The following is a 24,063-nucleotide window of genomic DNA, read 5'->3' on the forward strand; positions in this document are numbered from 1 at the left end:
TTAAACATGCATCACATCTACAGTCCTATTAACTCTGTTCATAGCACTGTGTTTATATAAACGTCTACAGAACAAAGTTAGTGTAAATGAAAAAAACAAAAACAATTCTGACTTTAATCTACTTCTAATTCTGTGTCAATATGTCAAAATCCAAACATTCTTAAGTCTATGTCAATTATGTTATCAGTATATAAAGAATCACATATCTGTTTTTCCTTGTTGCAGGATTTGTAAACCTGAACTTCATCCACACAGAAAGATTGTCCCAAATTTACTGCGTATACTTGACTTTTAAGACTAGATTTGCTTGATAGTTTTTTTTTTGTGATCCTCTTCTATAAAACTTCAGACTCTGAGGAATCTGTGCTGAGCTGTTTACCCTCAGATTCAAACACTAACAGAGACACAAACTCGTCCTGCTGCCTGGAATGCTGCAGGTCTGAGACACTCCTGCTTCTCTCAGGGGGCGGAGCCAAATGACGCGTCACGGTGACATCACTGACAGCAGATTTACATTTTCTAAGATCAGCAAAACCTGGAAAAACTCAGAGCAGGTAATTCTGGATGTAATATTAGACCTGTTAGTCAGACAGCTGGGAACTGATGGGAGAACAAATAATAACGAGAAATATAACATTTATTTCTGTCCTCAGATGATTTATCTAATGAAAACATAAAATAAATGAATAAAAAAAATTACAATAAGGTCAGAAGTCATGATTGGTCAAACTAATCCTTTAACACCGGAGATGGAAGTGGCTCTCAGTAAAAAGCTCCAGTTCCTTCAGGCTGACATCACTTGATGCAGAACAGCCAGATGAGCTGCATTCCTCAGCTTCACTCCTCCTTCTCTTTCTCCTCCTCCTCCTCTTTCCTGGATGAAGTTTGTGTTTGAATGTTTTGGTCGCATTCATTCATCCGTCCAGCAATCCTCCACTCAGAACCTGAAGCACAGAGAAGATTGAACGGGAAGGTGAGTGTCGGCTCCGATTTCCTCTGATAGGAAGAAATAATTATTGAGCTTTTTGTCTGTAACTTTAAACTTTTTACATAAAACAGGTGAGTTTGTATTTATTACAATACTAAGAAAAGAATCAGATAAAACATTTATGAGTTAATATGTGTCTTGTGCTTGATGAGCGCTGAGTTTGTTTTCTGGACCGTATAATTGTTATTATTTCTATTCATTTAAATGAATTGTTGCTAATTCATTTATTTCACATAGAAAATCTGGATAAAAATATATAAAAAAATAAAACTGTTATTCTGCATTAAATTTGACATATTTTTCTAATATGCAAAAATATAGAAACTCTACTAAAACACTGCATTTCAAATGTAAGGAAGTAAAGTTAATGTTTTTATTTGAGAAGCTCAACAACATAAAATCATGAAACATTAAAAAACAACAAAATAACTTTTATAATTGTAAAGTTTCAGTTTTTGACCATTTAAAATCACTGAGCTGCTTGTTGAGGGGCAGAAAATATTTTCAAAAGCACCAAAACCAGCTTTAAATCCTTAAAAGAACAGAAAATAGAACCACTTGTAAATAAATAGAGCAGGTTTCCATCAGTGGGTGTTGATTGCAGCTCTGAATGAAGGTGATACCGACGTGAAGCAGAGTAAACAGAGACTGGAAGTATGTGAGGCGGAGCCTGAACCTGCAGGAATGTCGGCGCGTTCTGCAGCATTCCTGCCTTCAGCAGAAACCTGCAGACATGTGACTGCTGTTCAACAGGGGAAACACTTTATGTCTGAGAAACTACCTGCAGAGAGCAGGCAGGAAAGTTTTATTGGCAGCAGGATTAAATAAAATGGGTCAAAGGTGATTATGGAGCTCCTTTAATGATATAAATATATGAATCTGTTATCAGTTATAGTCGTAGCTCCAAACTCAGATCAGATGCTGTGAGGTGTGATAAGCTTTGAAATGTGTCTAAATCCTGGAGATGATGTGTAAAAACACTGAGCTGATGCTGGTTTTCTGACATCAGGCACATTACTGACAATGATCTGTCGAGTTTCAGATTTAGGTTTATTGTTTTATAGTAAAATTATTACAGTGAATCTGTGTTTGTTACATGTAGTAACAGACATTTTCAAATGAACTGATCATTTATTTAACATTTTAGTGTTTTCTGTTGCTTTAATGTGTATATTTATTGGCCTGGATGCCATGTTCTGCAGGTCGCGGTCGGGTCGGGTCAGGATGGAGCTGAAGGTCTGGGTGGACGGGGTCGTCAGGGTCGTCTGCGGCCTTTCTCTCAACACTTCCTGTCAGGAAGTCGTCATCTCTCTCGCTCAGGCCATCGGTATGTAGTTCCTCTTCATCCCTATGATCCAGTAAACACTGAGTCATGGTGAACATTCACACTGCAACATGCAGTGTAAGGTTTGGATTTCTCTTACTGAGCATGCTCAGCTCCATTTTTCAGGACAGTTACAGTTACTGGAAACATTTTCTGAAAGCACTGCAAGCTGAAGGGAACTGATTTTAGAAACTAGCGAAAGAAGGAAAGTAGGAGAGTTTATGTACATATATGAAGCACAGCGATTAAACATTTTGTTTTAATTCCAATAAAATGAAAACTAGAGGTAGGAAACAGATAATAAAAGGAGGAGGACCAAAGACAGAGCCCTGGGGAACTCCTTGGATAAATGCCACTGAGAATGGGTGATTTCTGTTACTTTTAGTACAAAAATTGTGTTTAATGACTTTTTAAAAATCTCTTCAGCTTGCTTGTTGCTCTGTAATCATAAAAATTTTTAACTTTTCTGCAGAAGATTGATGTTTTCCTTCTGCACGCAGGCCAGACGGGTCGATATGTTCTGATCAGGAAGCTTCGGGGCTTGGAGCGCCCTCTGGTTGCTGACGACTGCCCCATGCAGCTGCTGGCTCAGATGGGTCAGCTGGCTGCAGAGGTCCAGTTCGTCCTGCGGAAAACGGGCCCCAGCCTCAGCGAAGGGCCACACAGACCCAGCAAGGAGAGCCATCGCCCCCTGCTGGTGCCCTCAGAACCAGAACCTCAGCATAAGGGCCCTCAGAAAGCCCTCTCCTTCAATCTGGGCCCCTCAACATTTCCCAGGAGGAACAGACCCAGCAGGAACTGGTCTCCCAGTCTGGAGGAATCAGCAGAAGAAAATCATCCGTCTGATCCTGAGAAGGAGGAGATGCTGAGGCAGATTTTGCAGCAGCAGACGATGCTGCAGGACCTGGAGGCTCAGATCGAAGCTCTGGAGAAAGACAGCGAGTTATTCGAGCAGAAGGTCACAAATTCTGTAGTTCCTGATCAGATTCCGGACCTGACAGACGACCTGCAGGAGCTGGAGTACCGGCGGAAGCAGTACGAGGTGGAGCTGATGTACGGAGAAGACTGGGCGGAGGAGCTGAAGGTGGAGCTGGAGCGAGAGCAAGGTAGACGATCAATCAATCAATCAATCAATCAATCAAGTCTTTTTGTAGAGCACATTTCTGCAATGACTCAGGTCAAAATGCTTTAAATCATGAAAACACAAAAAATCCTAAAAACAACATAAAGTGGACAAACCAGAACAAATGTTAGACTTTGACGAGTTCCATCATCTAAATTATTGATATTTATCAAATATGTTGGTTAATGTTCCAGTTATTATGGTTCAAAATCAACTCTAATCAGCTGGGTTTAAAGAATCTCAGTGTTTCGGCTGTTTTGCAGTTTTCTGGAAGTTTATTCCAGATTTGTAGTGCATAGAAGCTGAAAGCTTCTTCTCCATGTTTGGTTCTAAGAGGTCTGGATGTTTGACACAGCAGCAAATCTTTAATGTGTTTTTGTACCAAGTCTTCTCTAAAACCATCATTCTGTTTTCTACAGACATGCAGAGACGCCTGGAGCAGATTCACTCGTCTATAGACGACCAGAGTTATGAGATCAAGGTGCTCCAGAGCCGCTCCGACCACCTGGAGCAGGACCTACAGGACCGAGCCCAGACTAGCGCCCCGAGCGCCGAGGAGGAGGGGGCCCGGCTGACGGACGAGGCCCTCAGGTCGCTGACCCAGGAGCTCCACAAGCGGCTGCAGCTGGGCGAAGATCTGGACGTGGCGCTGGCAGAGACGCAGTGGCAGCTGCAGACGGCAGAAGAAACGGTAAAGGTATACCACATCACCTACCATTCTGGGCGAGGGAGGATCAGGAAACCCAAACTGCTCCGGATTCAGCTGCTGGAGACGCTGCGTCATGCTAAGCTAACGGATGGAGACGAGTCTCAGCAGGGATGGGTGGCAGGAGGGAAAGTCTATGAGACAGCAGCAGCTGCGTTTCCACTGATAGAACTGAGCAAAATGAAATGATAAAAATAAATGTGCTTAATGGAAATTTGCCAATTCTGAAAAAAGTTTGATAAAAGCTTTTGCGCTAGAATTAGTTTGTTTTTTGGTCGTATCAAAATCACAGGAGTCACATGACCAGCATGTTACTACAGGCAGACATGATGAAGAAGACGACAGGAAGTAGTAACAGGATGATGGTTTGTTTTTGTCATGTTTCAGACAATGTGCAGCCTGCTCCACCAGAGCTCTCACAGCATCACACATTTCATATAAAACGTGTCATTTCAACGAAGCTCTTCTGTAAAATCACAGTATATGATTTCCCAAAACGCCACATACTTAGCCGCTCCCAAGTATAAGGGGTTTGTCTCCTCTGATTGGCTGATCGATGTTGAGCGTTGCCATCATGGATGAACTATGAATTCATCTCATGTAACTGTTTACATCCGTCGCTGCCATTATTTTTTTAAATTTGAAAATCAATCAGAAATGACCCACAACAAATGAAGAATTGTCGTTCTGTCGAATTGTATTAAAAACCAACATCAAATCAAACTAAACCTGAGCTGAAAGTTAAATAATAATTTCTTAAAGTGATCTGAAACACAAACCAAAATGTCTTAAATAAAAATTGTAAAAACTAAACAAACATAATCTACATTCTAGATTACAAAGTGCTGACAGACTCTCAGCCACACCTGCAGTTTTATTTGTAATGATGCAGATTCTTCAGAGCAGCTGATGATCTGGTTGGACGGGAGCAGTTTCCAGGTCAGAGACGGATGTCTGTCCCCTCCGATGTGTCCACTGGTCCTTTAAGATCAAAATGAGACAATAATGAGTCAGAAAAATCTTTAAAATGTGAGACATTTAAATGCATTTAGTTGACAAATGATGACTTAACAGGAATAAAAGAAACAGACAAAGGGAACGGAGGTGAGACAGAGACAGACTGAGATCAGGCAAGAAGAGAAACCTGAGAACAGGAAGAACCGGAACAGACAAAGGAGCCGGATCACAAAAAGACAGGAAGGTGATTTATTCTCAGAAAAAACAGACCGTTCATGACAGCAACACTCAGGACTGACGACACAAACACCAAACCAAAGAAAAATTACAAATATTTCCACTTCAGCTGCAACTCAGAACAAAAACTCTTTTCTATACACTTTCTATAATATTAGCTCTAGATTTTCAAATGTGAAGTTATGAAATCCACCTTTTAATCTTTTTTTCTTTTGTTTAGATATTAAAATATTTTATTGATCAAACATAATTATTCAAACCTTTCTTGTTGTTTTGAACTAAAAATCATCAGAAATATGACTGAGACATATTTTAGATGAATGTGAAACAGATGGTGCATCAACATTGTCCCTGTTTAAGCCGCTTTAATTCAACTCAAGCCCGTTTTCTAGAATGTTCTGTCCGACTGGGGAAATGTGAAAATGTAATCATATTTACCAGAGTTCAAAAAAGTGAACTCTGGGGCGGTTTGAATGGATGTATGAACGCCAAGCAGACCAGAGATTGCTCCAAAAACAGGAAGTGCACTACAGTGCAGGGCATTCTGGGTAAATACAACCAAAACAAACCCGAGACTCTAGCGTTAGTCGTAGCCTTTAGCCAAAAACTAAAGAAAAATCCTCCAACCACTAAAATTTGACGCCACTCCATTTTTATTTGGTGAAGAAGGAAGTTGCGTTCAGTGTCTTCAGATGTTTTTGTGTCGTTTCCTTCAGTAGTTCTTGGTGCAGCGCCCCCACAGGCCAGGAGGGGAACAGGTTGGTTTGACTCAGAGCAGAGAGAAAGAACCACAGCAGCTGGAAACGGAGCAGATGTTTCAGTTTTGGTCCCCAGTTGAACTGATTTTACTGGTTTATTGGGTGGAAACACCCAGACTGTCATGGTTTGATTTAGCTTGCGGACCATCTTGAAAAAATAAGGATGTCGTCTAAATAAACGAAAACAAACTGATTTAAATAATCCCGGAGAACATCATTGACTAGAGACTGAAATACTGCAGGAGCATTCGTAAGACCAAATGGCATCACCAAATATTCAAAGTGACCGAGTGGTGTCCTGAAAGCTGTCTTCCACTCGTCCCCCTCTCGCATTCTGACCAGATGATATGCGTTGCGGAGGTCCAGCTTAGTAAATACGGTGGCTCCCTGAACGAGTTCAAATGCTGAAGCGAGTAATGGTAGGGGATATTTGTTCTTCACGGTAATCTGGTTTAGGGCCCGATAGTCAATGCATGGTCGAAGTGTCCCATCTTTCTTACCTACAAAGAAGAACCCCGCTCCTACAGGTGAGGTGGATGACCGGATTAATCCAGCAGCCAGGGACTCGCTGATGTATTTCTCCATGCTCTCGTTCCGGTTTAGATATATTGTACAATCGGCTGGTGGGTAATGGGGCTCCTGGAAGTAGATCTATAGCACAATCGTACGGATGGTGAGGTGGAAGAGAGAGAGCTTTAGACTTACTGAATACCTGGTGAAGGTCGTGGTAATCCGACGGTACTCTGGCCAAGTCGGCTGGAGCGGGTTCCTCTGTAGACCTTGAGACGGCTGGAGGTTGAGCAGATTGAAGACATGTAGATAAACAGTAATTGCTCCAAGACTCTACCCGACCAGTCCTCCAATTGAGGTGTGGATTGTGACGGAGCAACCAGGGATAACCCAAAACCACTGGAGACTGAGGGGTAGGGAACACAAAAAAGGTAATGGTCTCCCGGTGATTTCCTGAAACTAACAGTTCAATAGGAGTTGTTCGATGTGTGATGGCAGGTAGAGCCTTCCCATCCAGGGCCACGACCGGAACTGGAAGGAGAACAGTGGGTAATTGTAGTTGATCAACCAGGTTATTATCGACAAGGTTCTGCTCACAACCTGAGTCCACAAAAACAAAAGTCTGAAAGGACCGGTTGGCAGTGAGTAATGAACAAGGTAGCGTGAAACGGGATATAGTTTTTGAGCCACCCACCACCGTTCCCGTAGCTAGTGGCGGGCTCTGGCTTTTAACAGACTCGGGCAGTTAGCAACATAATGCCCGACCTGGCCACAGTATAGGCAGGCTCCAGACCTTAAGCGACGTTGGCGCTCCTCAGGCGGGAGTCTGGTCCTCCCTATCTGCATAGGTTCTTCTCCGGTCTGATTGGCTGGGATAGGATTGAAGTCGGTCCTTCTTGGAGCGAAACTCGGCTCCTTCTTGGCCCGGGCCCTGTCTCGGATTCTATTGTCGATCCGAATTGCCAAGGCAACGAGTTCTTCCAAGGAACCGGGTTCATCCCTGAGGGCCAGTTCATCCTTCAGATCTTCGTTTAGGGCCTGAAGGAACGCCCCTGTTAATGCCCCAGCGTTCCATGTGGAAGCCGCGGCCAGGGTTCTAAAATCAATAGCAAAGTCAGCTACAGATTGATTACCCTGCTTTAAACTCAATAAACTGCGAGAAATGTCAGCCGGTGACTCGGAATAACCAAAAGTCTGTGTAAACTCTAGTACAAACGAATCATAGGTTCGGTGAAAAAGATTGTGCTGGGCCGACCTAGCCTCTGCCCACTTTAGTGCTCTTCCTCTGAGGTTCCCCACCACAAAAGAAATCTTAGCACCGTCAGTCTGAAAACTCCGAGGTGAGGAAGAAAATACTAAGGAGCACTGTAGCAAAAATCCCCTGCATCTGTCGATCTCACCTGTATATGGTTCTGGCATGGGCGGTGAAACCTCTCTGAGACGAGCCGAAGTGGGGGGCGCTCGTTCCGGAGCAGCGGAGACGCCAGTCTGAAAGGAGGCGGGCGGAGCAGCGACTGGTGGCGGGTCTGCTGGAACAATTCTTTGGTGCAGGGCTGTGAGAATATCAGATAATTGCTCCAATCGCTGGTTAGTACTTCGTTGTTGATCAACTAGTGCGTTGAGCATGGAATCGTGGCGAGCGATGAGTGCGTGATCCAGACTGGTGTTATGTGGTGGTTCTGCTGGGTCTGACTGGCTAGATGGTTCTGTCATGGTTTGATTTAGCTTGCGGACCCACATGCAGAAACCACACGCTGGATGGAAAAGGTAAGTGATTTATTTACAACAGGACAAATTATATTCAGTTCTCCGGACTTCGGCAGGAGGGCGAGGGTCGCCCGACCAGGTGGCCTGAAACGAGAGCTGAATTATAATGGGCTCGGAGTGAGAGAGTGTGGAGGAGGAATCAGGAACTTTCTTACATTAGGCGTGGATCTTTCAGAGTGTGGGGGTGAGGTGCCAGGGTCCGGTGCGAGGGAGTGCTACGGTGCCTAGGGCGGGTGCGAGGCGGAATCGCGGGTGGTTGGAGCGAGATGGGGTCGGTGGAAACGGCGGAGCAGGCAGGTATTCTCGGCAAGTTCTTGAAAAGAGAAGACAAAAAATTCTTTAAACAAACGAACAGGACACAGAGAGCTAGTCGCTACGAGTTGCACAACAAAGTTCTAGAAACAAGATCACAGGTGAGGCCAGAGTGACTACCGGTATGCGTTAACCATCTAGCGAAGACTGAAGGGTTCTGCCGCTCCTATATTCCAGCACGCTGATGAGGCAGATCAGCTTCACCTGCGCTGGCTCCACAGACTCCTCACGAAGATCCTTGCTGAAAGAAGATGCAACACTCGCACTCACACTCTCATGCACACGCTCTCACACCGGAACTCTGACACAGACAAACATGCTGATGTTCTGCATCTCCAGCAGCAGCAAACTTTGAACTTCCTCCAACTGCAGATTTAAAATATCCACAGCAGTGAGAATCAGAATGACATAACATTCACCACTGCCACCCCACATCCCCACCCCTGGTGCATGGCTGTGTTAAGGTGTTTCATGGTGCTGGTTTGACTGCAGTTTGTTTCTCCTGATAACGTATCATCCCTCTGATGATCTCCAGGACAGACTGGAGCAGATCGATGGGCTGAACAAGGAGCTGAGGCAGTGTGACCTGCAGCAGTTCATCCAGCAGGCCGGTGGGAACCCGTACGCCGACCAGGGGGGCCCGCTGCCGGTCAGCGAAGTTCAGCTGAGCAAGACTCGCGTCAGGAAGTAGCAGCAGCCGGAGCATCAGTAGGTTAGCTACACACAGACCTGATTGGTTTTACTGAGTATTAAACTCTTTTTGTCACACACTTAAAACATATCCAGTGTATCTATATTTAAATAGTTTTCAAAATTAATGAATTACATAAATAACTGACTGTGATATGTTCTGTTTTTCTGCTGCAGGAACCAGAAGGAGAAACGTTGAAGTCCCGTTAAATGTGTGTGTGAGTGTGTGAATGTTGTGTTTGTTGGAACAACACACATCTCTTTGTACAGTTGTTTAGCCTGGAATGTCACTTTTTATATGTAAAAATAAAGTTTTTTATTCCATCTCTGAAATAAATTCTCAGCAATTCATCTTTGCACCACCAGAGGCCGCCAAAGCTTAGTGATGCAAACATCTCTCCTGATAAAACAATCTCCTTTTATTGAGAGACTTTTATGAAGCTTACTGATTCATGCTAACTATATGTTTTTATATAGAAATGGTTTAATATGGTAAAAAAAAATATAGTATATATTAAACAAAAGAAAAAAATATACAACTTTTTGCAACTTTATACTCATCCCAGTTGCTAACATGCAGTGATGACGGTTCAGATATCTAAAGGTTTTTGTTTCATCTCAGTCCTAAATTACAGCTGCTTTCTCGTCTCAGCAGTTCTGTTCAGGGTCTGGAATCATTTTAGGATCAATAAAAACAGTATTTGGTTTTCAGTTTAGATAAAATCATAATATCATCCTCTTAAACATTATCTTTAACTTTTTGTAACTGTTCTCATGTCATCTTTTTATCAAACATTTTTGCATTTTTTTTTACTAAAACTAATTTGCATTGGAGATTAGAATAATTTTAGCTGCAGAAAGTGGAAGAAGAGACTTGAAGAAGAAGTTGAGAAGTTTTGTTGTTGACTAAATCTGTGCTAACAGACTATGTTGTGACCAAGGCTGGGCTGAGAGTTAGCAGATAAACCGACTCAGGACTAAAATCACATCCTAGATGCAGGTAGGAAATGATGCCGTCCATCTGAGCTGATGTTCCTCATGTTCCTCTGGTCTCTTGTGGATTTCTATTAAATTATACAAGAATCTATAACTCTCTGTCTGTTACGCCTCTCAGTGAAGGAGGATTTCCCTGCTTGGTGTCCGGATTGTAACGTTACATCAGGTGTTAGTGCAGCAGCCTCCAAACATGCAGCACAGAGGAAAGCTGTTGTCCTCAGGTGACCTTTTGACCTGCAGACATCAGCGTCTGTGTGGGACGGATCTAAAACCTGAGACATGACTTTATGTCCTGATTCTTTAACCAAACCTGATGTCTGGACCTGGAACAGGTCTCCAGATCTCTTTTAGCCCATAAGGTTTGTTCTGAGGTCCGATCTTTGACCCAGTCTCTCAGCGTCTGTAATCTGCAGCCCGTTGATCTAAACGCCTCCTTTCTGAATCCAATTGTGCCAAATTGGATCCGATTAGTTTGGAGAGAGAACAGACCAGTGAGCAAGACTTTCACAATTTAGTTTCTCCAAATCAGATTGTCCACTTATCCTCCAACAGGAACTGGTGAGATCTTCTCATCTGACGGGGAACAGGGCCCACAGCATCACAGGTCCTCCACCGTACTTAACAGTAAACATCAAGTGCTTCTTTGTCATATTCATCCATTGTTTCCCCTAGAATGCTTGAAGCTGAAAAATTCAATCCAAACAGATGTCTATTTCCTAGATTCCTGTAGTAAACAGCTTTTTTCCCTTTATTTATGCCAGTTATGAAACCTCAACAGCTGTGATACAAGCTAATATTAGTAAAATCCAGCTTGTTCTCCAGTTGTTGTGCGTTATGGAGGCTTAGTCATAAGCCGGCAGCCTAAATCGGCTCTGGGAGAGGCGGTCGGTCCATGGAGGCGCATAAAGACGCTGCTGAGGCGAAAAACCAGGAGAAAAGAGAGACTGTGAGAAGAAAGAAGACTCCTTCTTTGTCTCACAGCTGCTTTTCATTTCAGTGGCTAACCAACAGAAACAGGTAGGAGGATTTTTATTATATCAAATTTAAAAGTTTGTCATGTGTCACCATTTTTTTATTTCAACTGAAAGAGTGAACATATGAACTATTTAGAGTCAACGCTGAATGTAAAGAGGGAGGGAGAAACTAAATATTCTGCAACAAAATATTGTCAAACTAACATAAGGATGGTAAAAAAATGAATAAAAATATAGAAAAACTTATTTAAAGCTGCAGTTTCTTCAGTTGGAAGACTGTTTATCTATATGTACAAATTATATTCACAGCTCATAAATTACAATGTTTTAAATGCACTTTAGAGTAATCAGTATTTATCTCAGCGTTTGCTCTCCTTCCAATCAAACCTTTTGGTCTTTTCTACTGTAATTTATCTAAAATAATATAAAAACATGCAATTAATAATGTAGTTTTGTCCAAATGAAGCTATTAAATATATTTAAACTCATCTCCTACAATTACATCAACAGATGCATTCATGGCATGTGAAACAGGACAGTAAGGTCGTCTCCAGGGTGGTTGATGGTTTGAATCCGGTCTCTCTGTGATGCAGTCAGTAGGATGAACTCCACAGCAGCAGCAGCAGCAGCTGGAGGCACCAAGTCGACTCCACCAGAGCTGGAGCAGAAGGAGAGCCGGCAGTTCAAGAGCAAAGCTCCCAAACGAGGACAGAAAGGGTGAGATGACCTTTCACCTCAGACAGGAAGTTAATGAACAGCAGCAGAGTGAGAAACGTTTCTGTCTCCCTGAAAACAGAGTCAACAGCCACGACCCAGCCATGCAAGGTCTGGATGGTGAGTTTACTGGAGGTTTCCCAGTGGGTGTGATGGTTTCTGTGAAACATTTAACTGGTTTTGTTGGTTTGTTGCAGACGCTGCAGTGGTTTGTCCCTGGGAGGAATACGGAGACGTGGAGCTGAGCGAACTGGCCCAGTTTGGAACCGTTTAGCCCTGAGGAAGACTTCCTGCTGTTCCCCCTTCATTCTGAGGATGAGGAGCAGAAACATCACAGATCTACAAGCATAATAATAAAACATGAAGATGCATTCATGGACTTACATATGAACAGAAATGTTTATGATCATCTGTTTACTCTTCAGAGCCTTACAAGTTCCTGATAGTTGATGCAGCTGCTTCCAATAAAAATATCATATATAATATAATATTATATTATAATCTGTCTGTTTTCAGCGGATTATTAAAATCTGTTGAATATATTGTACCATGTAATAAAATAGAGAAACTAACTCTGCATTTAATTTTCTCATTCATTCTGCTGTGTTTCACACAAAACCACTAATATTTCTCCAAGTTTGTAATTTTAAATAAAATTATTTTAGTCCTTGAGTTTTGTTTCTTTTAGGATTATTATTACATTCAGGGAATTCACTGATCTCAATAATCATCCAGTCACTGAGTTTGAATATCACTGACTCTGTTTGTGTTTCTTCCTAACATAATGTTTTTTAAAAGGAGAGATAAAGTCAGAAATTTGGGGTCTTTTTTTCAGTAAAGGTAAAAAATTCCTCCTCCCAATTCATTTCAGGAAAGTTAAGAGAAATTAAAAAATATTTTTATGAAAATCAAACATTTTCTCATTCTTTAACATGGAAGTTATATTTTCAGTCAGGAGTTACAAAAAGGAAGAAGGAACAAAGTATGTAAGGGTTTGGATCAAGCTCCCAGTTTTCTGATTTTATTTGATAAATGGAAATGTTGCACCGGTTCAGTAAAGATGAGCTGCAGGAGCCTGAAGGTAAAGTTTGATCAGAGCAAATTTTAAGGCTAATCTCAGAGAAACGGTGGTGGATTAACTGAGATTCAACCAGACTCAGATTTATCTCAAACAGTCCTGATGAAAAGCGTCTCAGATGACAGGAGTTCATCAGATTACTGACAAAAAGCATCATGTCTGCTGGTATGATTTTAACTGGCCATGTGGGAACAAAGGAATGATCTTGTCTTTACCTGAAAATAAACAGATTTCTCTTTAATCTCTGCAAACAGAATGACTATGTTCACTGTTGTTCTGACTGAACGTAGCATGTTAGCTTCCTTAGGCGTTCTCTCTACCTTCTACTGATTATTGCATCACTAGTCATCACTAATCATCATCTGACTAGTAATGATTATTGCATCACTAGTCAGACCTTAAAGAATAAATAAACCCCCAAACAACTTGCTTTGCAGATAAACTCTATAAATGGTTCTTTAAGTTGCTATTTCTATGTTTCTGTACAAATTGTGACGTTTTTATGTAAATGTGTTTAATATTTGGCCTAAAACCATCTCAGTACTGCAGTACTGCCCTCTGTGGGTTGACAGGTGGCTACTGCAGTTCATTTCTCCTATTACAGCCCAGCTGTTGGTGTCTACATGACATCCCCACGTTTGGGTTTGAAACCATCTGACTGTAGCAGACTTGTGCATTATGCACAACTGTATAAAATGTAAATATGATCCCTGACTAATTTTCAATATAATTCACCACTTTGTACTCAAGAACCATGTCTGTGTCTCATTAAGCTCATCTTCTTACATCAGCATCGATGCTATAAATTGTGGCGAGTTAATCAGGAGATTCTTGGTAATGTTGCCATTTTTTGCAAATATTTCTAAAGAATTTTAGTTGCTGTTTTATTTTAGCAGCAGTTGTTTTTGAGATGCTGACATTTTTAAAATTGTTTTCTAATTTAAAGTCAAAAATACTTTAAAGATTTAGTACTGTTTATTTTATTCGTGCACACATTTAATCATATTAGAAATATTGCATCACTCTGTGTGTGTGATGCTGTTTCTAAGCACCAGTAAAGCTGAACAGGTGATTTAGTTCAGGTGTCGGAAAGAGGATTCGGTAACACTCGCTCATTTGAAACAATCTATGAAGATGTTACACCCCCCCCCCCCCCACACACACACCCACCCACACCCACACACACACCCACACACACACCCACACACACCCACACACACACACACACACACCCACACACACCCACACACAAGTGTGTATCTGCAGATGCTGTTGAAAGGTTGAGGCTGATTCACCCACCTGCAGATTTGGACATGATCCTTGTTATGCAACGTTTATCTGTGTGACTCATCCTGTTGTCCCGGAGCAGACGAGCCGTTCAGCCACGTCTCTGTCAGCAGCGCTTTATTTTAATCAATTAAAATGGAGAACAATTACGAGGTAAAACACCGGAAAATAAATATTTCTAATTAGTGCTTAAAGGCCCTTTAGAATCTAAATCAGAATGACTTTCACAGAACAGAAAACCATGAAAACACTCAGTTTAGAGACCAGTTAAGCTAACAGAGAGGAAGTCAGAGTACCTGGAGAGAAACCCAGTGATCACAGGGAGAACTCCATGCAGAAAGACCTCAGACTGGGCAGCAGTGTTCCCAACTGGCCTCCATGTTTCCCATGAAAGACAAAAATCCTAATTTTATTTCTCTTTGAGTCTCTACATTTCATAAACAAAGAGTCCCAACAAGCCGCTGTGGGTATCTTGAATTAATGAGGCTTAGTCATAAGTCTTAATCGGCCTGAGCGCTGAGGGGAAGCTGATCCCTGCAGGGTATAAAAGCAGACAGAAGGACGAGGAGAACCGAGACAGAGACCGCAAGAAGAAAGAAGAATCCTTCTTTGTCTTGCAGCTGCTTCTTATCTGGTCTGGAGAGAAAAACATCTCTAACATCTGGAAAACAAGTAAGTCCATTCACTTTTCAATGTTTATAGTCAGTATCATATTTACTTACATTCTCTGTTCTTTCACATTATACAGCAGAATTTAACCAACTTCTTCTAATGTGCCACAGATTCCTGTTTACTTATGAAATGTTTCGTTTTTCTGATGCACAGTGGAGAACATGAATGCATCATCAGTACCTGAGGCCGGTAAGCCCAGTCCAGCTGAGCTCAAGCAGAAGGACAGCAGACAGTTTAAGAGCAAAGCTCCCAAACCTGGACAGAAAAGGTGAGGAGAGTTTCCCAGCACTCATCTTTCAGGGTTTTCTTCTCTTTCTAATCCAGTTTTTATTTCTCCACCAGCTTTGACAGCGCTCTGCCGGGGATGGAGGGGCTGGACGGTGAGTCTGAGGGCCAAATTCAGCCTGGATCCTGGTGGTGTTGAGCTGTTCCCTCATGCTGCTCTGTTTCCCTGCAGATGCTGCAGTGATCTGCCCCTGGGAGGAGTTTGGTGACGTAGAGCTGAGTGATCTGGCTCAGTTTGGAACCGCCTAGATCCCAGTCAGAGCTGGAAAAGCATCCAGGAGGAGAAGAACGGACTCTAGGCTGCAGGAGTCGTTTCACTGACCGACCGCAGCAGTTGAGCAATTGTTTGTTTTTTATTCATTTTTATTTATTTTTCAGCCAAACTGCAAGTTCAGAAACTCATCTCACTCAATCATGTGATCGTACGATTTGATTTTAATTGATGACATAAAATTTTACCAGATTGTGTTGAAATTACTTTATTCTACTTTGAAATCAAATCTTCACCCATGATTATCGTGTTATAATAATAATGGATCCAAAGCTTTGCAAATGTCTGTGTAAACATGCAAATTTGTACAATAAATCAGTTTTTTCAGTCAACTAAGTTTGTTCATCTGGTCTTGATGAGTAAAGAAAGAGAAACGAGTGAAGAGCAGCGTCTATCAGATGTCAGAATTAAAATGAAGAAGGTTTCTGTTCATGAATACTTTACTTGTCGGGGTTTTGGGTTTTTTACTGCACCATCCTCCTTCACATCAGGATTGAATAGTTCCTGCACATTCACAGCTTCTAGGATGCAACATGTTGAAAAGGTTTCAGTTTTAACCACAGAGGAATTTAAAAAGTGTTAAAATGACTCTTCAAAATATTCATGACTTCAGTGAATCCCTATGAAGATCTAAAAATAACAGCAAATATCCAAACAGAGCAAATCTACTGAGAATGAAACCTGATAAATGTGGATATTTAGCAGTTAATTTGTCTGTATCTGATGACAGAAATCACTCGCCGTCTATCTGACCGGCCCAGCAGAACTTCTGCCACATTAAGAGGTCCAGCTCCAAACTGAAAGGGGTTCAGAACCGCAGGGTTCATGAAGACGCTGCTCTCACTGCAAGGCATCATGGGAGCTTCCTGCAGTTTTGGGTCACCCAGCCGGGGGTGTTGACGTCCAGATTGAGGAGGTCCATGAGCCACTGGTCCTTTTTGGCCCCCTCCATGAACTCAGTCAGGGTTATCTCACCTGAGAGGACAGAGACCGAAAAGACTTAAAGTTTGTCTTCATTTTTACAAAAGAACGAGTCACAACAAGCTGGTTTTAACTCATAAAGAAAAAAATCTAATAATAATGTCTTCCTTGAATCTGTCTGGGTGATCAAACACAATCTGCAGCATCAGTTTAATAATGTTGGTACATAAAAAATAGGACATCATCAAACAAGAGTTATCAAGATAATTTGTCTCATTTATAGATTCATTACACATGGAGTGAAATATTTATAGTCTTTATTTCTTGTTATTTAGATGATTCTGGACCACAGAGAATGAAAACCTAATATTTTATGTGTCAGAAAAGTAGAATATTGTGGAAAAGGTTACAGCACATTGATAGAAAGCTGAGTGGAAGGAAAAAGTGCATCAGCAACAGATAACTGGAGCCTTGAGAAGTTTGTCAAGCAAAATCCATTCAGGAATCTCACAAAGAGCAGGACTGAGGCTGGAGATTAAATCAAGCAAAAAGAGCCCAGACCAAACAGAGAGGATGTACAGAAATAAACATTCAGAGTCTGAAATTTCTGATTAAATATAATTTTATTGATCTGATGTAATATTTAAATTTTCAGAGACTCTGAATTCTTTCTAAGCCAGAATCATTAACATTACAAGCAATGAAGGCCTGAATATTTCCATCTATGTCTATGAATCTATACAATCTATGAGTTTCCTTTTCTAAAAGAAATGGTAAAAAATCTGTCATTTTTTCACCATGTTCTAATTTTTGGAGCTGCGCCTGAATTTGTTCTCCTACCATCATTGTTGTTGTCAACGAGATCAAAGATCCGATCACAGATCTGGGACGGAGTCAGTCCGACCTCGCTCTTCTGAAGTTTGATTTTATGAAGAATCTGTCAGAAAAATGTCAGAATCCAGGAATTTTAACTCAACTTTCACAAATGAACAATTTTCATTAAAAGCAAAACTGAGGGATCTGAGCATCAAATGAATGTAGAATAGTAGAAAGTAGTGTAATAAATGTACAAATAAAAGTAATGAGTAAAATTTGATTCAAATAAATTAGGACTGGATGGAAAGAGAGGATTCGCTGCTGCTGAAGGAAAAGCTAAAAGAGAAGAAGAACATCTAAAAACCATCCAGTTCGCTTCGTCCAGAGGGTCCGAACTCTGCTTTACCCAACCGCTAACGTTTATCAAATGGACCAGTTCAACAATATGAAGCTAACTGGAAAAAGCTTCATTACATCAGAAACCAGCCTATTGAGTAGCAGAGTTTCCCTTCATAACCCAGATTAGGTGGTCTGCACTTCCTGACCCCTCCGCCATGCCCAGGACACCTGAGCTGTTGAACCACCTGATCTCAAGGTTAAAGGTACTTAGGATCACAACTGCTCAACACTTTTTCCGTCAATGGAGCCACATGACATGACCTTAGCCTCTTGCCCTAATCCCAGATTACCGGAGCACTAAAGTCCACCTTTAGGAGATTCCTGCTGTAGAAAAACTTGTTAATACTTCACAGTTTGACTCGTCATCGTTGTATCTCTGCTCCCATCAGACGTTTCTGTCAATAACTTTTGGATAAAGCAGGTTTTCCTCACCCTTATGAGGAGCTTCACCTCGTTCCGGTCCAGCTTTCCGTTCCCATCCCGGTCGTACATCTTGAAGGACCATTTGAGACGATCTTCCAGATTTCCTCTTAAGATCAAGTTAAGGGCGGCGACGTACTCTATGAAGTCCAGCGTGTTGTCCTGTGGATTAACCAGGCAGTTACACAAACCACACCATGGACCTGATTTCTGGCAGGCAGAGTTAACAATCCTTCACCTGGTTTGTGTCGAAGGAGCGGAAGATCGTCTCGAGGAAGAGGGAGTCCTCCGGCGAGCTGCTCTGGACGCCGAAGATCTTCTTGAACTCGTGTAGATGCAGGGCGCCGCTGGGACATTCCCTCAGGAAAATGAGGCACATCCCCTGAATCTGAGCCACATCCTCCTCATCGCTGCTGCTTTGTTCTTGTCTCATGGCTGCAAGCTGCTTGGGTCAAAACGATTCCTGAAGATTTGACAATAATCAGGAGGTTCTGGCCGTCTGTCCGTTGCGAAGGCTCTGACTGACTCATGTAAAGAGATCGGCACCACTGGCCCGTTTCTCCTGGGAGGCATGCTTCCCAGGCATTAAGCTCATTAGCTTGTTAAACTCTTGCATAAAATCCAACCTCTTGAAATAAATCTACTGTTACCTCATTTGACTCGCAAATACACACATTTAGTAAAAAGTGATTTTTCATCATGAGGTTTGAAACTAATTGTTTATCCATTTTTTTTTGACCCAATGCAGATGTTTACTTTACAAATATCTCACCAACATTTCAGCCACACTTCTCAGACTTTTCATCACTTTCACACTCAGAGGAGGTCAAATAAAACCAAGGGAGGTTTCAGCAACCAGCGGCTTTCTTTGACTTGTCTGGAGATAAAAAGGACTGAAACTGAAATCTTTTAAATAATTTGTTTATGATATTCATTTTTTCTGTTTTGCTACAAATGTTTAGTAAACTCTGCAAGCCGACGCCAGTGTTGGCCAGGGTTCACCTGTAAAAGAGATATTTTTTTTATCTCAAAGGGATTTTCCTGGTGAAATAAAGGTTAATAAATAATATAATATCATCAACCAGTCAGTTTTGATGGGGTAGAAATCAGTCTGCTGCCCTCTGCTGACGTTTTTCTGTAATGCTGAGAAAAACTTCAAGTCAAATCTACTTCCAGGCCCCAAATAAATGAATAAATAAATATTATTATTTTGTGTTCTTTTATATACTCAGCTTGGAATATTTTATTCCATTGACTGTGATATAGGAAGTGATGCAATTGTGTAAATATTTGAAAAGCTAAAGTTTTGGTGCTCACAGCTGATTTAATCACTTTTAATTAAAAATATTTAAATTTCTTGATCTGGAAGTGTTGATTGTGGATTTAATGCAAAATGTTAAAATCTTTCATACACTGTATCTTAGTCTGACAACCTTCTGCAAAACAAACACTGACTTTGGAAAAAAATACAATAAGTCTTATAAAAGATGATACAAATCACCTCAAGTTCCTGTTGCATCATTTTATTAATTAAAACATGTTTTTCTTCTCACCTCAACACTAAAAGCTCTTCTGATTTCTTACCAACTTCCAGATTGGAAAATTTCGGTGTCTCTTTAAATCTAACGAGGCTGTCAGTGTGAGGATATGAAGGTGAATAAAACTTTAAGTTACAGATTCATGTTGTGCTTCAGCTAAAAATGAACAAATGAATGCTGATTCCTGCAGTGAGGATGAGGGACTTTGACTGGACCGGGGAACCAAAGGTTAACCAGATCAGCAGGTTAAAGATAACCTGCAGGGACAAGTTTCCTGTTTTTACTACAACTTATAAACCTGATATTCCAACTGATCTTCAAAACAGAGGAAGCTTTTAAAATGAGGAGAATTCATTAAAAAGACACACTGATGATTTTTCTCACCGCTTGACATTAAATCAGACCAAACTTTTTCAGCTTCGGACCATTTTTATTGAAAATCAGAGAGATTTTCAATAAAAATGTTATAAAGTGTTCTTCATATTCAGATTTTTACATTAGAAAATCTTAAATGATGAAACGTCTGAAAGGAAACCCAAAGTCACTCTAACAAATACCCAGGAAATGACTCCACATCTCTTCATTTAGATCAGAAATACTAAGAGATACTTTTTGCCTTTTGGTTCTGCTTTTATTGATTGTGGGATTTGATTATTGATAATAAAATCAGGCTGAAAAACAAGCGAGGACATCTGGTGGGTGGAACAGGGAAGTGCGGGAAGAATGGAAAAGAAAACATCTCAACTGGAGATAAATACACCTGATCAAGTCTCTGTGTATATTAGAAACATTATGGGATATTTTAAGCTTCTCAGTCAGTTAAACTAATATTGATTTACAATTCAGCAATCAAACAACAAAGGTGTTAAACTTAAATCTGAACATAAAGACACTGATAATGCAGCTCGTTCAGAAGCTGTTTATATCTTTGCGGCTCCAATCACAGAACTGTTTTCTGTTCTCCTGCCAGGTCAGCCTGGGTAAACCGCCTCCTCACACGCTTCATCGGATCAACACATCGACAAACACTCGCTTACGCTCTGGTGGATTCAGCCTTTTAATCTCTGCTACTCTCCACAGTCAAACACTCTGCAGATTAGTTCCCCAACTTTATTTCACTGCATGGTGGAGAAGGAGCAGTTAGGAAATATTCCAGAAGTCTTTCCTTAGAGGTTGGGATTTGTTTGGGATATAACTGGATCTGTTCAGCAGGTGTTCCTGAAGTAGGAGAACCAGTTCTGGAAAGGTCCGAGCAGACCGATGGGATCCTGATGTTCCTGCTCCGTAACCTGACACCCGAGGGGATTCCTGCTGCCTCCTGCCTGAAGTCATGGGTCAGGTCCAGGCCACCACCGATACAGAAGTGACTCTGCAGAACATTCAGGAACTGTACCGGAAATTCACCGATGAATGTCCGAGTGGAAACCTGCACCTGCATGAATTCAAGAAAATCTTTGGCGTCAGCAGCAAATCATCAGAGGAGGAGGTGGCTTTCATTGAACTTGTCTTTAAATCCTTTGATACCAATAAGGTAATGTGTGTTTTGGTGTGGAAAAAGGGTTAGGATTCAGTGATCCACAGAGCATCTCTCCTGGTTCTGTTTAGGACGGTAAGTTGGACTTCATGGAGTACGTGGCAGCCGTGAACCTCGTTCTTCGTGGAAAACTCATCGACAAACTGAAGTGGTCTTTTAAAATTTACGACAACGATGGGAACGGCTGCCTGACCAATCAGGAAGTGAGGCGTATTATCAAAGTGAGTCTTCAGTTCCAGGTTTTTAAAAAGTCTTATTGTTTCATGAAAAGCATTTGGAGCAGCTGGAAAGTTTAACATGAACCTGGTTGAGCTTTAAAGTAAACTATTGTGAACCCTGGAGTATTTTAAGCAGCACAGAGAAGCTGTTTACTCCAGATAATCCTCCTCACTTTACAACCTGCAGGCTGTGAAACATGGTAGTAAATACTGTCATAAATATCTCTTATAAATGTTTGAAAATGTGGTTATGAGGTTAAATAACTTCTGTTTTTTATTTGTTGTTTACACTTTGACTTCAGAGCCGTTGGCATTTTGCTTTTTGGAGACAAATTGTTGCAAAGCCGCCATCTTAACATCTCAAACTATGACCACAAAAAAACTGTGCAACTTTTGGCAGAAACCAATTAAGAAATATTAGCAGGGAAGCAGGGACCATCTCTGCATCTCCATCACCTTTTAGAGAAATCATAGAATAAATTAATTTGTAGAAATGAATGAACATTTTCACAATTTTCGTCCAAAATCATGGAAATGTTTGCTAAAATATTGACATAATCATGTTTCTTTTTCTCCAGATCATCACCAAAATTAAATGGCATAATGATTCGAATGTGGAAACTGTCGACTACATCTGCGACAGGATATTTGAGCTGACGGACAAAAACAAAGACAGTAGGTGAAAACATGGAGGAAGATGCTCTGTTTGAAATGAACAGTATCGTTTCCTTTCAGTGTGAACTCTTAAACTTTGTGTTGTGTCTGTAGGTCAGATATCTCTGGAGGAGTTTATTGAGGGAGCAGAGAAGGATCCGTGGCTCATGGAGCAGCTCCGACTGGACTTAGCACCTAAAACCTGGTTCATTAAAACCCAGCAGAAGAAAAACTGAGTCCTCCAGACTGCAGGAATATTCAGCCTTACCATCATAAGAACAACAGACACACTGGACTAAACCTCAGCGGCCAGCCTTAATGTTCAGGTTCTGTTTTTCTGGGAAAAGGTTTTTCCCATTTTCCTTCAAAATAATCCATATTTGCCAACAGAACTTAGCATTTCAGCAGGTTGGCGCGTCCTGATAGAGGATCTTCAGCCGTTACTCTGGGAAAGTGGATTCTGTCTGCTGAGCCGTTGCTCTGCAGAGCTGGACAAACGTTTTGGATCGACACATTTTCATTTTTCAAGCAGAAGCTTTTTGATCTTCGCTCGGTCTCATTTAAAGCTTATTCCACTCCTCTCACTGTTTGAACTTTTGCTTCAACTTTTGGAAATTTCCAAGTTTGGATTAATCCAACAATTTGTCTGTAACTGATAACTACAGGCTTAACAACACCTTTTACACTGTTGTGACCTCATATTTTAAAAAGTCTAAACAACCTTCCTCCAACATGGAAGGTTGATGTTTTTATTGTACAACTTTCTGAACCACATTTTGTCTCTTTTGCTGAACAGAAACCCCATACGAACACCAGAACCAGGAGTCTGTAGAACCCAAACTACAAGCTCTTAGGTTTGGCAGCTCAACTTTATTTTATTTAAGGATATTTTGGTTTTATTCACTTTCAGATGCACACATACTTTTCTGCAAACAGATAAATCAACATTAAAAAAAATCAGAGATATTATAAAATATACTTTCTGAGGTCAGTGACCAAACTGGACTCTGAAAACGTGTAGATTTTATTTCTGAAAAGATGATTATTCTTTCATCTGTCATCAATTTAAATGGAAATATGAGTAGAAAATAACTGTAGATATGCTTTAGATGGTTTTCACTTTGGTCTGTAACTGTTTTTCACTCTGTGCCTGTTTTAAACAAATGATCACAACATGTTTTTTACCTGAAATGTTGCAAAGCTTCATTTAGAAAAATCTACAATAAAACTGGGGAGCAATTTGAGTCATTTTTAGCTGCTCAAACTCTTCATTAGACTCCACTTTTACTGAAAAATAAATGAAACATTTGGAAAAATGACTAGTTTGATTCTCTTTATACTTGACTTGTCATCATTTATGGTTTTAATGGGTTTTTTCAGATTCCTGTCAGCGTAACAGGTTGATGTGTTAGTTTCTGCGTTTACAGGAATCAGACTGCAGATCCAAACGATCCTCCAGTCGCTTCATGCAGACCTTATGGGGGCTTTTACTCTATTGAATTAGACGGACTATTCTTAGCCTGTAAGGCTCCTTAACCGCCAGAATTATATCTGCTGCCTTCACACAGACGTCTTTTTACTTCCACGCTTATTTTTAAGATTAGGAGGAGAGATTAGAAGGCCAAGAAATCAGGCTGAGACAGGTTTCATAGAGTGATGGAGCTGTGAGTGTTTTCTGGAACATCAACTGCAATCAGAAACTCGATCCAGAATAATCCACTCACTGATCTACCAACCAAACGGAGCTTCAAATGTGGAGAAGAAAGACTACATTTACCCCAAAAGATAGTTTCACTCTAACGGTGCAGAAAAGCAAATAGTGTTTAATGATCTACATGGAAAAGAAGTTAAAAGCAAAGATATAAAAGTGTTGCAACCATAACTGCCTCATTTCAAAGGGAATAAATCCTGGAG

At 41.0% G+C, this 24,063-nt stretch overlaps 5 protein-coding genes and 1 long non-coding RNA gene across 11 annotated transcripts; 4 read left to right on the forward strand and 2 right to left on the reverse strand.

Annotated features, from left to right (window-relative positions):
* Positions 1-885: 885 nt before the first annotated feature.
* LOC116730913 (ras association domain-containing protein 7-like) lies at positions 886-9,709 on the forward strand. Of its 4 annotated transcripts, none has more exons than XM_032580482.1 (6): positions 886-973; positions 2,191-2,315; positions 2,813-3,418; positions 3,855-4,132; positions 9,218-9,394; positions 9,550-9,709. In XM_032580482.1, exons 2-5 carry the CDS (start codon positions 2,213-2,215, stop codon positions 9,371-9,373), a joined length of 1,143 nt encoding a protein of 380 aa, XP_032436373.1. In that variant the 5' UTR covers positions 886-973; positions 2,191-2,212; the 3' UTR covers positions 9,374-9,394; positions 9,550-9,709. The 4 variants fall into 4 exon arrangements, with proteins under 4 accessions (XP_032436373.1, XP_032436370.1, XP_032436371.1 ...); XM_032580479.1 differs by having other exon boundaries at positions 894-983; positions 2,190-2,315; XM_032580480.1 differs by having other exon boundaries at positions 894-983; positions 2,190-2,315; positions 9,218-9,390.
* Positions 8,363-14,783, reverse strand: LOC116730999 (uncharacterized). Of its 3 annotated transcripts, XR_004341449.1 has the most exons (4): positions 14,772-14,783; positions 12,626-12,628; positions 8,803-9,001; positions 8,363-8,683 (listed from the first exon to the last, which is right to left on the reverse strand). It is a non-coding gene; the product is annotated as an uncharacterized LOC116730999 (long non-coding RNA). The 3 variants fall into 3 exon arrangements; XR_004341450.1 differs by lacking the exons at positions 12,626-12,628; positions 14,772-14,783 and having other exon boundaries at positions 8,363-8,454; positions 8,526-8,683; positions 8,803-9,109; XR_004341448.1 differs by lacking the exons at positions 12,626-12,628; positions 14,772-14,783 and having other exon boundaries at positions 8,803-9,106.
* On the forward strand, positions 9,548-12,728 carry LOC116730972 (retinal cone rhodopsin-sensitive cGMP 3',5'-cyclic phosphodiesterase subunit gamma-like). The gene is made up of 5 exons (XM_032580547.1): positions 9,548-9,588; positions 10,921-11,385; positions 11,853-12,059; positions 12,139-12,176; positions 12,254-12,728. The coding sequence occupies exons 3-5, from the start codon at positions 11,944-11,946 to the stop codon at positions 12,328-12,330; spliced, it is 231 nt and encodes a 76-aa protein (XP_032436438.1). The 5' UTR covers positions 9,548-9,588; positions 10,921-11,385; positions 11,853-11,943; the 3' UTR covers positions 12,331-12,728.
* A 159-nt stretch (positions 14,784-14,942) lies between the features above and the next one.
* LOC116730971 (retinal cone rhodopsin-sensitive cGMP 3',5'-cyclic phosphodiesterase subunit gamma-like) lies at positions 14,943-15,981 on the forward strand. Its single transcript, XM_032580546.1, has 4 exons — positions 14,943-15,093; positions 15,247-15,361; positions 15,436-15,473; positions 15,551-15,981. Coding segments are annotated over exons 1-4 (231 nt in total). The 5' UTR covers positions 14,943-15,092; the 3' UTR covers positions 15,628-15,981.
* Positions 15,982-16,172: 191 nt separating this feature from the next.
* On the reverse strand, positions 16,173-18,875 carry LOC116730955 (guanylyl cyclase-activating protein 2-like). The gene is made up of 4 exons (XM_032580528.1): positions 18,444-18,875; positions 18,218-18,367; positions 17,411-17,507; positions 16,173-16,624 (listed from the first exon to the last, which is right to left on the reverse strand). The coding sequence occupies exons 1-4, from the start codon at positions 18,636-18,638 to the stop codon at positions 16,503-16,505; spliced, it is 564 nt and encodes a 187-aa protein (XP_032436419.1). The 5' UTR covers positions 18,639-18,875; the 3' UTR covers positions 16,173-16,502.
* Positions 18,876-20,305: 1,430 nt separating this feature from the next.
* On the forward strand, positions 20,306-22,385 carry LOC116731645 (guanylyl cyclase-activating protein 2-like). Its single transcript, XM_032581461.1, has 4 exons — positions 20,306-21,274; positions 21,349-21,498; positions 22,074-22,170; positions 22,264-22,385. The coding sequence occupies exons 1-4, from the start codon at positions 21,074-21,076 to the stop codon at positions 22,383-22,385; spliced, it is 570 nt and encodes a 189-aa protein (XP_032437352.1). The 5' UTR covers positions 20,306-21,073.
* Positions 22,386-24,063: the final 1,678 nt, after the last annotated feature.

Source organism: Xiphophorus hellerii, chromosome 13, assembly GCF_003331165.1.
Source record: "Xiphophorus hellerii strain 12219 chromosome 13, Xiphophorus_hellerii-4.1, whole genome shotgun sequence".
In the NCBI taxonomy this organism is placed as follows: domain Eukaryota; kingdom Metazoa; phylum Chordata; class Actinopteri; order Cyprinodontiformes; family Poeciliidae; genus Xiphophorus; species Xiphophorus hellerii.